Source organism: Pogona vitticeps, chromosome 1 (genome assembly GCF_051106095.1).
Source record: "Pogona vitticeps strain Pit_001003342236 chromosome 1, PviZW2.1, whole genome shotgun sequence".
NCBI classification, from domain to species: Eukaryota; Metazoa; Chordata; class Lepidosauria; order Squamata; family Agamidae; genus Pogona; species Pogona vitticeps.
In genome coordinates, this window is record NC_135783.1 from 60,757,389 (window position 1) to 60,773,277 (window position 15,889).

Genomic DNA, 15,889 nt, shown 5'->3' on the forward strand with positions numbered 1-15,889 from the left:
GCATTGAAGTGAAAATTGGACATCCATTTGTCAGATCTGCTTTGACTTGGATTCCTGCATTGAGCAGGGGATTAGATTTCATGACCTTACAGGTTCCTTCCAACTCAATTATTCTATGATTCTGTGATCACCTTCAGTGATGGAGAGCTTCCTGGTGATAGTTGGCTGCACTGACTACAAAACACACAAAAATGTACGTAGCTGTGCATAATTTGGAGCTTCCCACCAACTCTTGCAGTTTCCAGTGAAGTCTGGTAGTCTTTTAATCGAAAAGGATGTCAGAATTCCTTCTCACTCCATAGAGGATAGAGCAATACTTTTCCTTCCGAAAGGAAGGGTAAAAATGAGGACTACAGGATGTTCTGCTGCTAAAGTTCAGTGACATGAGTAGCTGGGGTAGCACATTCCTACAGAAATGCCATATGCTGTTCATTGTAGGGCTTTTTATAATTGCTGCATTCATTTTCCGATGTATAATATCTTTGTACTAAAAATAAGATTTTGAGGTATTAGTTCATTAACTGATCAAAGATAAATGTGTTCAGTCTAAATTAAAATGTATATCTATTCTCTCTGTGTGTAATATTTCTATGTATAATGTTCTTATGTTTAATAGCTTCTCACTTCTTTGTAGGTGAAAAGGGTGTGAGGGTTGAACTTAATAAACCTTCTGATTCAAATGGGAAAGACCTTCTATAAAGCCTTGATCTATCAGCTCTCCGGCTCTTCTCCATTCTGTCCACCCAAACTGTGTTTGGCGCTGTCTGTTAATTTTTGAATGTGAATAATAGGATAAAGGAAAATCAACGCCAAATTGACATTTGGAATAAATAAATGATGAATTTCAATATTACATCAAGTGAATCTCTAACTGCTGAAGCATCATATTACATGATTGTGACTCCAGTCCTGTGACTGCTTATGTGAAGATAAGCACTGAGAAGAAACAGCTTACACATGAAGTGCCCTACATAGAAGTTTTTATCCATATTTTGCCATTCAGTCCTCTGACTCAATGCTTTCATTTCCTCTTTTTTCAGAAAAAGTGGTAAATGTTTGATGTTCAGCTTTTTGTATAACCAGGTTCAACTGTTCAAGATTAAGAAAAACACTTTTTCCAAAATACCATTACCTATTTTTGTCAGTCTGCTCTTCTGTTATCCTACTCTGTAAAATCTAATTTAAACAAGAATTGCCAGTAACTGATTTTCACTTTGTCTTTTCACATAAAGTCCAAAAAGGAGCACTTTAATTACCATCTGAACCCTGATTGTTTTTATTTTCATATCTTACACTAATTTGAACTTTTTAAAAAAGATTGCTGCTGTGTTATGTTCTCTGAATTTTTTAAAAAAACTGAAACAGATGCCTATTTTGCTGTCAATTTTGTTAAATTGTGGTTTTATATGTTGAATACAGAGGGCAAGCATTCTCTGTTGCATTTGGGTTTTCTGAGTGACTGGTTTGCACCACGTGAATTTGACACTACCCGTACTGTCCTTGGAACTGAAAACTGGGTGCAGTTTACTGGGAGCTTCATCTGTAAAAGCCATTAGAAATAAAAATCATTCAAGAGCACATTCAAGAGCATTCAAGAATCGGAACTTAACACGGTTCCAATTCTTTGAACAGGGCCTGTGCAGATGAACTGCTAGGTGGACTCTGCCCATGTCATGCCATTAGATCCCTGTAAGGGCTTTTCTAGGCTTTTAGATGTATTGACAAACACCCCTTCTGCTACCTTGATGGGAGATCTTTTGTGACTCATTTTAAAAGCTTTTTGCTACTGTGTGTGAAAGGTAGTACAACTGAAAACCAGAGATAATGTTTTCTCTTAAAGCAATAGTGTTCCTTTTCATTTGCAGTTTAATCCCTCAGTTCTCCTACATAGTGTCAGGGGTGCACTAAACGCATTAAGACTGAAGTGCATTGCTACAGCCTTAATAATGTAGAGATTTTTATATTGTTGCAGAAGTTTAACATTGGCCTCTGATAATACAAAGTTATGTTTAACAAAGGGGGAAAATACTTTCTTTAAGGTGAGGAAGCAGTAGAGAGAAAAGTTCTTTCACCAGGTATTAGGAATTTTTTATTTGGATGGGAGCATGTATGGTCAGAAGGAATCCCCTGAAGAGAAGCTTTCACATTCTACCAGCCTTATAAATACAAGCCTCCTCACTTACACGTTAAATTGTTTATTCCTTGATCCCCTCATTCAATCAGAACAATGTGAGTGTACTTGGACAATTTTAGCATCTGTATAGTTTGTACTCTTAGAGACCTTTTCTATGGAAAGCTCAGTAATTTTTATTTTAAAAAAAAGCTTACTATTCATGTAAAACATGAACAAGCATTGTGTTTAGTGACAACTGACAGGAGGGGGGAAATTGAGTTTTGTGAAAGCATAATTAGGGAAACTTACAATGAGAGTCTTCATGAATTTTTGGTCCCCCCATCCCCTCCAAATGACTAATAGTTTTATTTTTCTCTTCATCCTGATAAATCAGAAGAAAACATGTCTACTGTAAGTGCCTCTGCAAGCCTGACCAAGGAGTGTAAATCTTTAATATTTGGTCTGCAGTGCAATGCACTGTTTTAGGCCTAAGTAACATCATTTCTAACTTTTAACTGCTTTTGTATTACGTTTAATGTGCTAGAAATTCACAACATAAGCCTTTACATTTTTATTTGTCCCTTGATTCAAGATAGCAGTGCTTGCTGGGGAGATATAAAATGTACTTAAATCTCTCAGTTTGTTATTTACAAAAGGTCATCAAACTGGATCTTATAATGTCCATTTAGAAACTGTTTGTATCAGTTAAATCTTCAGCCTTGGGCATCACCAAGCAGGAACCTGTTTCAGACTATTTTTAAACTGTCTTACAGCCTGTATATGTGTTTCATCTTGGTTAAAGATAAAGCTTCATAATGCTATTTTTATTTCATGACATTAGCCAGCTGTAAAACACAAGACTTTTATCTAGCAGGCAAAGAAATTCAGGATACGTTTTCAGATTTCCTATGAAGTCATGTAACTTTTGAAAAGCAGTGTTCATTACTGAAAGAGCTCTCAAGTTGCTTGTAAAGCTAATCTAATTAAAAGATGTATAAAGGTTCTTGAAACAATGTGGTGGTGATTTGTAATTATGTAGCATTTTTAAAGCCTACTCCACAGCAACTAATTAGTAATCTGATAAAGGGAGTGTGTGGATCTGTTTTTAGCTGTCAGTGGCATTATAGCTGCAGTCAAGGGTCTCTTGTTAGCTTCATTTGTAAACCCTGTTTTTAATTATCTAGCTGTGATTGTTTTTAAAAGAGAAGAGTTGAGGGCAGCGGTGGACGGATAGCCAATTGTGAACATTTTATCTCTGATCACATGGAAATGGTCCATTGCTCTTTTTCCTGCTGTAAACAAAGTCAGGCCTTGGTATGTTTTTTTAAGCACAGCATTTAGACATCATACATATGGACTGAATTCAGGCCTAAGAAAAATTGTTTCTGATTGTTGGATCCCTCTGGTATAAATACCTGGATATTTCTGGTAAGGTCCTGTCTTCAGATTGTTGCTAATGTACTGTACTGTGAAATACATATTCATGACAGGATTGGCTTACTCTCCTGGGCAAGAAAAATATTTACCAGTTAGAAAGCTCTAAGGATTTACTTAATTGCCTGCAAAGACTACTCTTGTTTACTGTGCTGCTGCTTCTTGGCTACACACTATCTTCTGCTGACTGATACTAATAACTCTAAAGCAAAATTAGGTTCTCTGTGTCTTCAGTGATTTTAGCTTGATCATACTTAAACAGACATATAGTTCACTATGAGAAATAACTACTTTTAAATATTAAAGGGACACATTTGTGTTCTTGCTATTTATTTCTTTTTGAAAGACAATACACAGATAAACTTAGTAGTATTGTATAATTTCAAAAACATCTCCAGGCTATGTTTTGCTGTGTTTGTATAATTTTAATTAGTGGAAAGAAACGGAATCTATCAAAACCCCAACAAAAATATGCCAACAAGTATGTAAAAACAAAACAATGGGCTGCAAACTAGAAATGTCACTTTCCAAAGGAAAATGATGCCAAAGATTATAGTAAGTATAGAACCAGTGATTAATTCCCCATGCAAGCAAAGTGATGCTTAAGATTTTGCAGGAAACATTTTTACTGTTGATAGACCAAGACAAGAAGCATTGGAGATCATACTGCAAATGTGTGGTCAAGTAATGGAGCATACCAAAGAATTGCAAAAGAAAAACAGTAGTGCTTTATAAATCACAGCCAAACCTTTGACTGGACCAGAGGAGCTATGGATTGCTCTAAAAGAAATGGCTATGCCACAACATTTGATCATCCTGTGCTCTGGGCAAAAGAATGCTGTTAGGACAGAATAATGGAGAAACGCAATAGTTTGCTATAGGTAAGTTGCTCAGAGAACAGTGTATTTATCTCCCTATCTTTGAAATATATATGTAGAACATGAAAAACTGGATGGAGTGAATAAAGTGGAGGAACTGTCAGTAGTTTCAGATATGCAGATGATGACTGTATTACTAATGGAAAGCAGCAATGACTCAAAATTGCTGCAGGAGAGGGCTAAAGGAGAAAGTGCAAAACAGGATTAGTTAACATTGTGCTAAATGCCATCAATTCACTTCTGACTTACAACAGCTCTAAACAGTGGTTTTACTCTTGCTATTCCTCAGTGAGTTTCTATGGCCAAGCAAGGAATGAACCCAGATCTCCAGAGGTATACTCTGTCCACCCAAGCGGTTCAGTAGAGAATTAGCTGCTTTTTTATATTCTAATTTCTTCAAGTCCAGAAAAAATACAGTACACTGTTGCGAAATCATCTGGATGTACTTCTGTAGAGCAGGGATCCCCAACCCCTGGGCCCTGGACCGGGTCTGATCCGTGGCCTTGGAAGGACCGGGCCACCAGGACAGATGAGCGGCAAGTAGGAAATTTAGAGCACACAAGCCAGAGGCGGTGGGGAGCGCAATGCTTCCCTTCACTAAGTGATCTTTGGCGCCGGCAGCTTCTGAGCAACGAAGATAACCGCTGAAGTAAGCTGCCTCCTCCATCCTCTGGGTCTTCCCTGCCTGCTGGTGCAACTTGGACAGAAGGGACAGGGGAGCTCTGGTCACCAGAGGGAGAGAGTAGTGGACTGGAGTTGTCCTGGGAGGGAAGGAAGCCCCCGCTGCTGAAAAAACTGAAGGGACACAGAGGGGGCCAAGGAAGGAAAGCTCACCTGGTCCAGTCAGGTCCTCGGACATTCCTGCCTGTGCCAAGGGGAGACGACGGTGGCAGTCGGCCATGGAGTGTGTGCCCATGGGAGAGTTAGCAGCTGGGTGGGCGGCTGAGCAGGTGGGCTGCCGGTCCGCCCTTCAGCAAGGCTCCCCGAGGGCTGACTCGCCACCTTCTTCTCGGCTGAGATGCGCACTCCTTGCAGAAGAGGGGACGAACTGCTCATGACAGCCTGCGGGAGAATGGTCTTCAACTAAACTGGCCCTGGTGTCAAAAAGGTTGGGGACCACTGAGCATTTATCCAAAGAGACATCCGTGTTCTTGCTTGACACTATGTATTCCAACTTCCTTTTCTTGACAGAGGGTCTTCTGGCGTTAGTATGTAAAATATGCCAATGTGTTCTTTTAATGCACTTTGGCTTCTCTGGCAGTCATGTCCTGCTGCATGTTCCCTGGTTGAATGACTGGGAACATTTATGCCTTAATTCCTAGGGATTAGTTGTCTCATTAGAGAGGTGCTCCTCCTAGAAACTGTCTTAGATCTTTCCAGGAGATAATTAAAAAGCTGCTTTGTCACCTTTTCTATATTAAGTACCCACAGTCTGGTTCCATTTCTGTATAAACTGAATGTGTTCCATTTGTACAGTATCATCTTCTCCCAAATCACTGTGCAGCATTTAGATGTGTATGATGTCAGTGTCTTATACTTTGAGAGCTCTCAAGTTTGATTATCGCATGTGCCTGTCTGTGGAACAGGTGGTATTTCTATGAATGTTATCATGAGGTTCTTTGAGTTCAACATCCTCCACAGAAGCCAAAATGTTGGTTTCAGAGACATATAACCACATTTCATCAAATTACAATATTAGTGGTAACTCTTACCTTGCACTGTCTACAAATGTATCTAGGTGGCCCGTAATGTATGCAAACTTTGTCACCATCAGGTAGGGGCTTCATAATGTACTCAACATAGTTGAGTCCTTTTAAAAGAAACGTGTTGCTCTTACTCTGAATTGTGCCCTCCTTCCCTGAGTTCCTGACCATGGCAACAAACCAGCAAAGCCTTTACCATATTGCTAAAAGTCTACATCCCATTTCCCTGCTGGGATTATAGCAATCCTGCATGCACTAATACTTGGTATCTGAGGCAGGGAGCTTTACAACCTAATGTGATTGTCTTCTGCCACTAACTTGATTGATAAAATTCTTTTGGCATTTGAGGCAAACCCATGCACCCTCTTCCTGTTTGCCTGCTTGCTTGTTTTGCTTTTGTTGTTGATATCACTCTTTCTCTGGCCTTTCTCCAAGCAGCAAGTATAGAGGGTTTATCCATGGGATAGAGACTCCCTTTCCCTCTCTTTTCCTTTCTGACTTTAACTAAATGGTAACTGTAAGTAAAGATGCATTTTACTACTTTAAATGCTTCTAGAGTGTTTTACTATGTAGAGCACTAGTGTTGAGACTGAGCTGATCTCCCCACATTTCTGTGACTTCTTTTCTACCTCATACTCTGCTAACTAAAAGAACAATCAAAAGTAGCTTGTCTTAGAGAGATAGCTGACCAGTATTTTTCAGGTGTTACTGTTTTCTAAGTGCTGTGATTTTTCCCTCTCTCCCACCATCCCCAACTGAATCACACGCTAGCTGAAGAGAGTTGTTTTTGTTCTAGAGTTGTTTTTGTTCTAGAGCCGCTTAGAGAGGTCGCAATGACCAGATAGGCGGGGTATAAATGGAATAAATAAATAAAATAAATTCTTTTTTCTGAACTCCTTTTTTTCTGATATCAGTAACCAAACTCACTCATAAATATAAAGATGAATTTTGATCAAAATAGAAGTTATACTGAAACTTTAATAGAACTTTCAAGGCTTCTTTCTGCTATTTTTTCTCAGTGGAAGATTAGACTGAACTTTCTGCTATTTTTTCTCAGTGGAAGATTAGACTGAAGATTAGGACTACAGATAGGGTCCTGCAAGTCCATTACTGTATTGAAAATAATGAACCAGGAGAAAGAGAAGCAGAAGCAAGCTCTAGGATAATATGGAAAAACATTGATTCCATAGCAGAAGCAGTGATCGGTGAAAGCTCATCAGACCAGCAAATTATGTAAATGAATGTGAATCTGCTAAAGACATGTTAAATGCCCTAGAGAAATCCTCTTATTTTATCACTTTTAAATCACAAGCTGTCTGGATCAGGGGATTCCTGAGATGGAGACATTATTCTAAGAAGGACTGTGAAGCATACATAAATGCTTTGTTAACTATATTGATAAGTCTGACTGAATTTAACTTCAATGATAAACAAAAAGGGCATCCTTGCAGGAATACTGGATGAAAATTTTGATGATTTTATACCTGCTCTGGATAGTAAACAGGAATCAAACTTGGAAGATGCTCTGAATTGAATTAGACAGGAATACATCAAACAAAGGAACTTTCCTGAGATATTCAGACCAAAATGACTCAAATTACCTAGTGAATGGAAAGGACAATAGGAAAGCCACTCCTCAGAGCCAACCACATTCCTGCTAGAATTGTGATGAGAATGGTCATTTAGCCGATGAATGTCCACCCACCCACTCCGAGATTTTTCAGGCAAAGTTGGCAAAACCAATTCTGACACAAAAGAGTAAAAAGCATTTCGGAACCGTTTCTGTGAAAAAGAGAAAAGGAAGAATCAAAAATTTTAAACTTAGCTTAAGAACATAAGAAGAGTCCTGCTGGATCAGGCAGAGGACTCATCTAGTCCAGCTTCCTGTATCTCTCTGGCCCCACCAGATGCCTCTGGGAGCACATGAGACAAATAGATACCTGTCTCCTAATAACCCCTCCTCTGCAACTGCCATTTGGAGGTACCTTCCTTTGAAGCCTGGAGACTGTACATTCCCATCATGGCTTGTAACCTGCAATGGACTTTTCTTCCAGGAATCTGTCCAATCCCCTTGTGGCGGAACAAAAAAAAATGTCATTCCTGCATGTCACTCAGAGGATAGAGCAGGAGGGGCGGAGTCAGAAAGACAGCTGGAGGAGACAGTTAAGGACAGTTGGAATCAGATAGGGATAGAGAGAATTAGGGACAAGAAGATGTGGAGAGAGCTAGGGTTTAGGAATAGATAAAAAGGGGTTAAGAAAGGAATATTGAAAAGTAAAACATATTGAACAAGCAGGAATGAACACATAAGCATAACATGAGAAATACCAGTGATTGAATCCATGATCTAATATATGCACACCTGAAACAGTTATATATTTGATTCTCCTCATGATTTTGTTCATTAATAAAAGAATATTTGATCAAACCCCTGCTTCCTAAGTTATATGAGCAGCTCCTGTGTGTGGGAATTGTAGTGGTACTAGGAGAAATACCTGGTGGCAGTGAAAAGAAGAAAAAAAGGCGTGTTTACCTTTGTGGAGCCCAAAGAAATAAAGGGGCAACCAGGGGGATCGCCACACCCCTTTTAAAGGCATCTAGGCCAGATGCCATCACAACATCCTGTGGCAAGGAGTTCCACAGACTAACAACATGCTGGGTGAAGAAATATTTTCTTTTGTCTGTTCTCACTCTCCCAACACTCAATTGGAGTGGATGTCCCCTGGTTCTAGTATTGCATGAGAGGGAAAAGAGCTTCCCTCTCTCCACTTTATCCATCCCCTGCATAATTGTATCCATCTCAATCATGTCCCCCTCAGGGGCCTTTTCTCTAGACTAAAGAGCCCCCAAAATTAGCCTTTCCTCATAAGGGAGGTGTCACAGTCCAGAAATCCTTTTAATTGCTCTCTTCTGCATCTTTTCCAGTTCTAATATTTATGAGGTTTGGCAACCAGAACTGTATGCAGTATTCCACATGCGGCCTTACCATCATTTTGTACAATGGTGTTATAATGTTGGCTGTTTTATTTTCAATTCCCTTTTTCATGATACCTAGCATGGAATTGGCCTTCTTCACTGCTGCTGCACACTGGGTTGACACTTTCATCAAGCTGTCCACCAGCACACCAAGATTTCTTTCCCGATACATCATGGACAGTTCAAAGCCCATTAGTTGATAACTAAAGTTTTGATTTTTTGGCCCAATGTGCATTACTGAATTTTTTTATATATTGAAACACATTTGCCATTTTGCTGCCCATTCTCCCAGTTTGGAGAGATCCTTCTGGAGCTCTTCACAATCCCTTCTGGTCTTCACCACCCAGAAAAGTTTTGTATCATCTGCAAACTTGGCCACCTCAGTGCCCATCCCAGTCTCCAGGTCATTTATGAACAGATTGAAAAGCATTGGTCCCAGGGTAGATCCCTGGGGCACACCGCTTTTCACCTCTCTCTACTGTAAAAATTGCCAATTGATACTTACTGTTTCCTGGTTCTCAACCAATTCTCAGTCCATAAGAGGATCTGCCCTCTTATCCCCTTGACTGTGGAGTTTTCTCAGCAGCCTTTGGTAAGGGACCGTGTCAAACACCTTCTGAAAACCCAGATAGACAATATCCACTGGTTCACCCGCATCCAAATGCCTGTTGACTTTTTCAAAGAATTCTAAAAGGTTTGTGAGGCAAGACTTACTCTTATAGAAGCCATGGTGATTTTCCCTAAGCAAAGCTTGTTATTCTATGTGTTTTAAGATTTTATCTTGATGAGGTTTTCCACCATCTTCCCTGGAAGAGACGTTAGGCTCTGCAGTTTCCTGTAGTTTCCTGGGTCCCCCTTCTTCCCTTTTTAAAGATTGGTGAGACATGCTATCCTCCAGTCCTCTGGCACTGTGGCCATTTTAAGATATAAATTGTGTATTTTATTTAAGAGATCAATAACTTCATTTCTCAGTTCCTTAATAACCCTTAAGAATGTTAGGCAGTCAAAATGATGAAACATGATGACTACCGGTATATGCTATTTTCAGGATCAGAGGCAACATCCCAGTTGCTGGGGAACACAGCACCTTCTATAAAGCTGTCTAATCCTGTTAAAAATTCACAAACGTCAACTAGTATTGCAGTCATTTACAACTAAAGCAAGCAGGAACCACTGCTTTTCTCTCCCCTAAACCACCCACCATTTCCTTGCACTACTGTGTTCCAATATTATGGGAGAGGGAAATCTAGGCTCACACCTACAGTTGCCCTCCTGCTCTTCTTGGGTTTTATTCAGAGGAATCTGGTTAGCCACTGGGCAACGGAAAGGGGACCAGGTTGGCTTTTGCTTTCCTATGACATGGCTGTTATGTTATTGACTCTTTTTTTAAATGTTCCAAATTACATGCCCATATATCAGATTTACAGTAATGATATAAAATTCTGTAATGAGATACACACAGCATTTTAGAATTTCAGTTCTGCCCTGGCTAGAGCACCATCTAGTGTCTGTTTTGGAAAACAAAACAATGCTGCTTGAGTATTACCACTGGGCAGGTGGGTGGGGGGGAATAGTGTTTACCTGTAGCTAAAATAGAACTGCAACATCCAGGGAGTGGAGATGCCAATTTTTCATCAATCCCCACTACCTTTAAGCAGAAGGAACACTTACTATGTATTGATGTTTTCCTATTATCAGCTGCCATGAAGATCGACATCAGGCAGGCAGAACACTTTTCAAATAAAATAATGGTTGCATTGCAAGACTTCTTCCAGTAGCTATCCTGAAACTCCAGTCCTGACAAACAAGGCCTTGAACACAAAATCAAGTCACTTCCTCAGAATTCCAATGTGGTACATTTAACATTTTTAAATGCACATTTTCAAATTAAGCAGTCAGGGACTTACTGTGAGAAATGCCCAAAAGATATTTGAAAATATTGCCCATCCTAGCTAAAGCTTAACACAAAGGTGGATCCATGCAATCCAACAGCAGTCATGAAGTATGACAGAATAACCTTGGAGGTCATCTAGTCCAGACAATGACCAGAGGTGTGCACTGCAGGACAGGATGTGATTATAGTCTATGTAACAGATTGCTGTCAAATCTTTCCAAAAATAGCTTGAGACAGCCCGTCGCCTTCCAAGACAGGATGTTCCAATGTCAGAACAGGTCTCCCCATCAAAAACCCAACTCTGCTTCCTTGCAATTTCTACTCTTTAGTACAAAACTAGCCTTTTGAGCAACAGACCAAGTCTGCCCTCTCTTCTCTACCTTAGCTTGTTTGATAAACCTCAAGTTCATGCATCCTTGCCTCTAAATACCCAGAGCCCATTCAATGTTCCATTCATCCTAACCATTCTTTGCTATTCCATATATAAATCATTCTCTTGGAGATACTCTTCCTTCCTTCCTTCCTTCCTTCCTTTATCACATCTTTACCCTACGAAAAGATCCAAGATTAAATTTAAAAACAGTTCATTATTCAAATATTAAATAAATTAATAATATCTATTTAGTAATGCTAGGTAAAGCATTACTAAAACAGATACAGAAGCAACAAAATGCAAACCATCTCATTTTAAAACCTCTCTTAGTCTGTCACTAAGGAAAAGCCTGCCTGAAAAGAAAAGTCTTTGCCTGCTTGCGGAAGGACAGCAACAATGGGGCCAACCTGGCCTCCCATGGCAGGGGTGGAGTTCCAGAGTCTGGGAGCAGTGACAGAGAAGGACCTCCCTTGTGTCACCACCAGAATGGTGAGCCTCCTCTGATTATCTGGGCAGGTTCATAAAGGGAGATATGGTCTTTGAGATAGTTTGTAAGGATTAGAATAATAATGTGTAGTCACAGACATCCTTGGGTTTCTTACTTAGTCTCAATGTATAAAATAGAGGCGTATCATTAACACAGGCTGGAAAACTCATAATTACCAAAAAAATTTGAAGAATTCCTTTTTCAAGCTCTGAATAAATGAGTATAGGCCAGCACTGCTGAGAATTGCTGTGGAATATTAATTTTTAGTAATTTTACTTTCCTTTAGTTCATAATGCCTGAGCTTTGATTTCATGTGTCAATATACAAAACCTATTATTATTATTATTTATTTTATTTATATCCCGCCTATCTAGCCAACTCAGGACCACTCTAGGCGGCTAACATCAGGTAATAAAAGTATACATACATACATACAACAACGTAAATAATAAAAACTTTACAAAAATAGAAACCAAGTGGAGCGGAAAAGAAAAGAAACATCAGGGATTGTCTGGAGGGAAGGCCTGCCGAAACATCCATGCCTTCAATTGCTTCTTAAAGATACCCAGTGAGGGAGCCCCGCGAATCCCAGGAGGTAGATTGTTCCAGAGGCGAGGAACCACTGCCGAGAAGGCCCGATTTCTTGTCTTCTCCTTCCGGGCCTCCCTCGGCGTTAGGCTCCTCAGCCTCACCTCCTATCCTCAAACAGTATCATCTGAAGCTCACTACAGCTGCATAAGAGCTAGCTTTCCATTTGGTCCTCTTACACTCCTTGATAAAGCAAAGTACTGCTGTGATGTGCAATTAAGCAAGAGGCCATTACAGAAAAACTCAGAACAGAACACGGCAGATAGTCAACTGGATTCCTTTTAGGTGTTTTCTTCAATGAAAGAAATGACATTGTCTCCCTGCAGTCTCAAAAGTTATCAATGCAGTAAAGGCTACCATATGTGCAAATGTCTGTGCTGGTGAGTTCCCCACAGGCATGTTTGCCTACTTGCCTACTCTTTCTGTGAAGGATGAAGTATGCAATTTGGGCATACTCCTGGCCCCGGCGCTGTCAGTGGAATCCCAGATAGCGTCTGTGGTCCATTCTGCCTATTTCCATCTAAGGCAGATTGCCCAGTTGTGTCCCTATCTTGACACCGGGTCCCTCACCATGCTGATTCATGCACTGGTAGTCTCGAGATTAGACTACCACAATACTCTTTTTGTGGGGCTACCTTTGGGGCTGTTGCAGCGACTCCCAATGGTTCCAGAACTTGGTGAGCAGATTTTTGAGTGGGGTTAGGAGATACCAATATATTTCCCCCACACTGGCTGCTTTGCACTGGTTACGTGTTCACTTCTGGGCCAGCTTCAAGCTGATGGTGTTAACCTACAAGGCCCTAAATGGTTTAGGACCTTGTTATCTGACAGAACATCTCCTTCTGATCAAATCTGCCTGTCCTATAAGATCTCTCACAGTTGAGAGTCCTGAACCCAAGAAATGCCTGAGAAATGACCAGAAATCGGGCCTTCTTGGTGGTCACCCCACAATTGCAGAACAGTCTCCTGCCTGAACTCTGCCTGGACCCTTCATTGGGAACCTTTAAAAAACTAAAAATGTGGCTTTTCAGACAGGCCTTCCCAGATTTGAATACATCCTGATGCAATAGTGCCTTTAATAATTAACATCCAATACACTGCCATATTTTCATTTTATTTTCCTAAGTCTTATGTGGTTTTTTACCATAATTTGTTTAGCACTTTTTATATTTTGCCTGGTTGTTGTTGAGTACCCTTGTTGTCAATTCATTGTTTTATCTTACTTTTACACTGCCCAGAGCGGGGTCACAAAGAGTCAGACATGACTTAACGACTAAACAACAACAAAACAGAGTGGCTTTGGTAGCCAGATAGGTGGTATAAAAATCAAATAAATAAAATATTGTGGGAATAGATTAATGGACAAGTTTTTGGGCTGATCCAACAATCCTGGATTCTTTTACATTCTCATGTCCATGCTTTAAAATCCCCCCCCCAAAGGGATAATACCTGGTGTGTATGTGTGATCTCTTCAGTGAGAAAGAGTGTTTAATTTGGCAATGTATGGGTTCTGTCAATGGGGGTGGGGGAGAGACAGTTGGGCAAGATGCCCCTTAAAATAGCAACAGCAAATTTTCTCTTATCTGGTTGTTTAGAAGGGTGGGCAACAAAGGAAAACAGTTACCTTCTTCCTTGCTCTCAGCTGCCATGTACTTGTAACCTGGCCAGAAATGATCTTCAAATCTTTGTTGCTAGAGATGCTTACACTTCCAGTCACTTTCACTTCAATTTACTTTCTCCATTTTCTGACCCCATGATAAGGAACAGCAATAGACTGATGGAGAAGCAATTTCAATTCTGGTCCCTGCCATTCGGACTTTCCATGACATCGAGGACTTTCATGAAGTGCATGGCACCGGTCGCAGCATATCTCCACCTTCAGGGCATAAACATCTATCCTTATATAGGTGACTGACTGATAGTTGTGACATTGTACCACAACGCCATGAGAGCTACAACCATCACACTCAACACACTTCAAAGCCTCGGTCTCAAGGTGAACTACACAAAATCTCACCTAGAACCAACACAGTCAGTCACTTACATTGGAGCTCTCTTCTACTCACTTCAAGCCAGGGCTTTCATTCCCTCACAATGAATTACAAAGATAAAGAAGGCAACTCAGCCCTTTCAATCTCGATCGTCCATACCAGTCCATCATGTCCAACACCTCCTTGGGCTCATGGCTTCCACAACATCGGTAATCCAGTATGCACAGCTCAAAATGAGGTCACTCCACTCATGGTATCTGTCCCTGTTCAACCCAATGACAGACCACCCATCTATGAGGTCAACAGTAACAACAGAGTTAGCCAAACAACTTGCCTGGTGGAAATTGATGCCGAACTTCCTGGTTGGATGACCCTTAATGCCTTTCCAGCCGACTGTGCAGGTCACCACCTATGCCAGCCCATCTGGCTGGGAAACACATTGTCTTCATTACAGAATACATGGTCTATGGACAAGACAAGAGCAATTACTCCGCATCAATCATCTCGAGCTCCTAGCTATCATCAGAGCTTTTCATGCCTTTCTCTCAATCATCGAGGGTTGAGTTGTGCAACTTGCAATGGACAATACAACTGCCTTATATTACATAAACAAACAGGGTCGAACACATTCCTTGTCCCTCTTGTACCTGGCCATTGACCTGTGGGAATGGTGTTGCCAACATCACATCTTCCCTATTGCACTGTACATCTCCATGGACAACAATTATATGGCAGATCACCTCAGCCGTATGACATCAAGAATTCACAAGTGGTCCCTCAAATGTGCCATTTTCAATCAACTCTATCGCCGATGGGGAGTTCCAACCATCGATATATTTGCCTCGGGTGTGAACGCCAATTGCAGTGTCTATTGCTCTCGAACTGGAGCAGACAAGAACTCCATCAGGGACATGTTCATGACAGATTGGAACAGGGGGTTGCTTTACCTATTCCCACCAATTGTTCAACGAACAATCATCCACATTCAGCACTTCCAATCGAACACGATCCTCCTAGCTCCCTGGTGGCCAAGGCAACCATGGTTTACTCACCTTAGGTCGATGTCAATGGACTTATTTCGACTCCCTCTGGTTCCAGACTTCCTAACACAGGACGACAGGATGGTCTACCATCCAGACCTCCCATCATTGAAGATGATAGCTTGGAGGATACTCCTGCCTTGAAGTGAGTCCTAGATTGAGCTCGAAAGCCTTCAACTCAGCTCCTGTATTCGAATAAATGGAAAGCCTTTCTAAAGTACACTGAAACAAATAACTCTGAAAACACTACTTACCTTTTTACTACGTGTCTTTGAATTTGGATTTGCTCATTCCACTTTAAAGGTCTATATTTCAGCCATCGTTGCCCATTAATCAGATACAGTGGTGCCCCGCATAGCGATGATAATCCGTGCAGCAAAAATCGTTGCTATGCGAATTCGTCGCTATGTGA

At 40.7% G+C, this 15,889-nt stretch overlaps 1 protein-coding gene across 1 annotated transcript in view; it reads left to right on the forward strand.

Moving 5' to 3' along the window:
- The window catches only part of EGLN1 (egl-9 family hypoxia inducible factor 1), a 30,469-nt gene extending 27,343 nt beyond the window's left edge, over positions 1 to 3,126 (forward strand). Inside the window, exon 5 of the mRNA XM_020786651.3 lies at positions 635 to 3,126. Within this exon, the coding sequence (XP_020642310.2) occupies positions 635 to 699 (65 nt within the window). The 3' untranslated portion in view covers positions 700 to 3,126. The remainder of the gene's footprint in view (positions 1 to 634) is intronic.
- Positions 3,127 to 15,889: the final 12,763 nt, after the last annotated feature.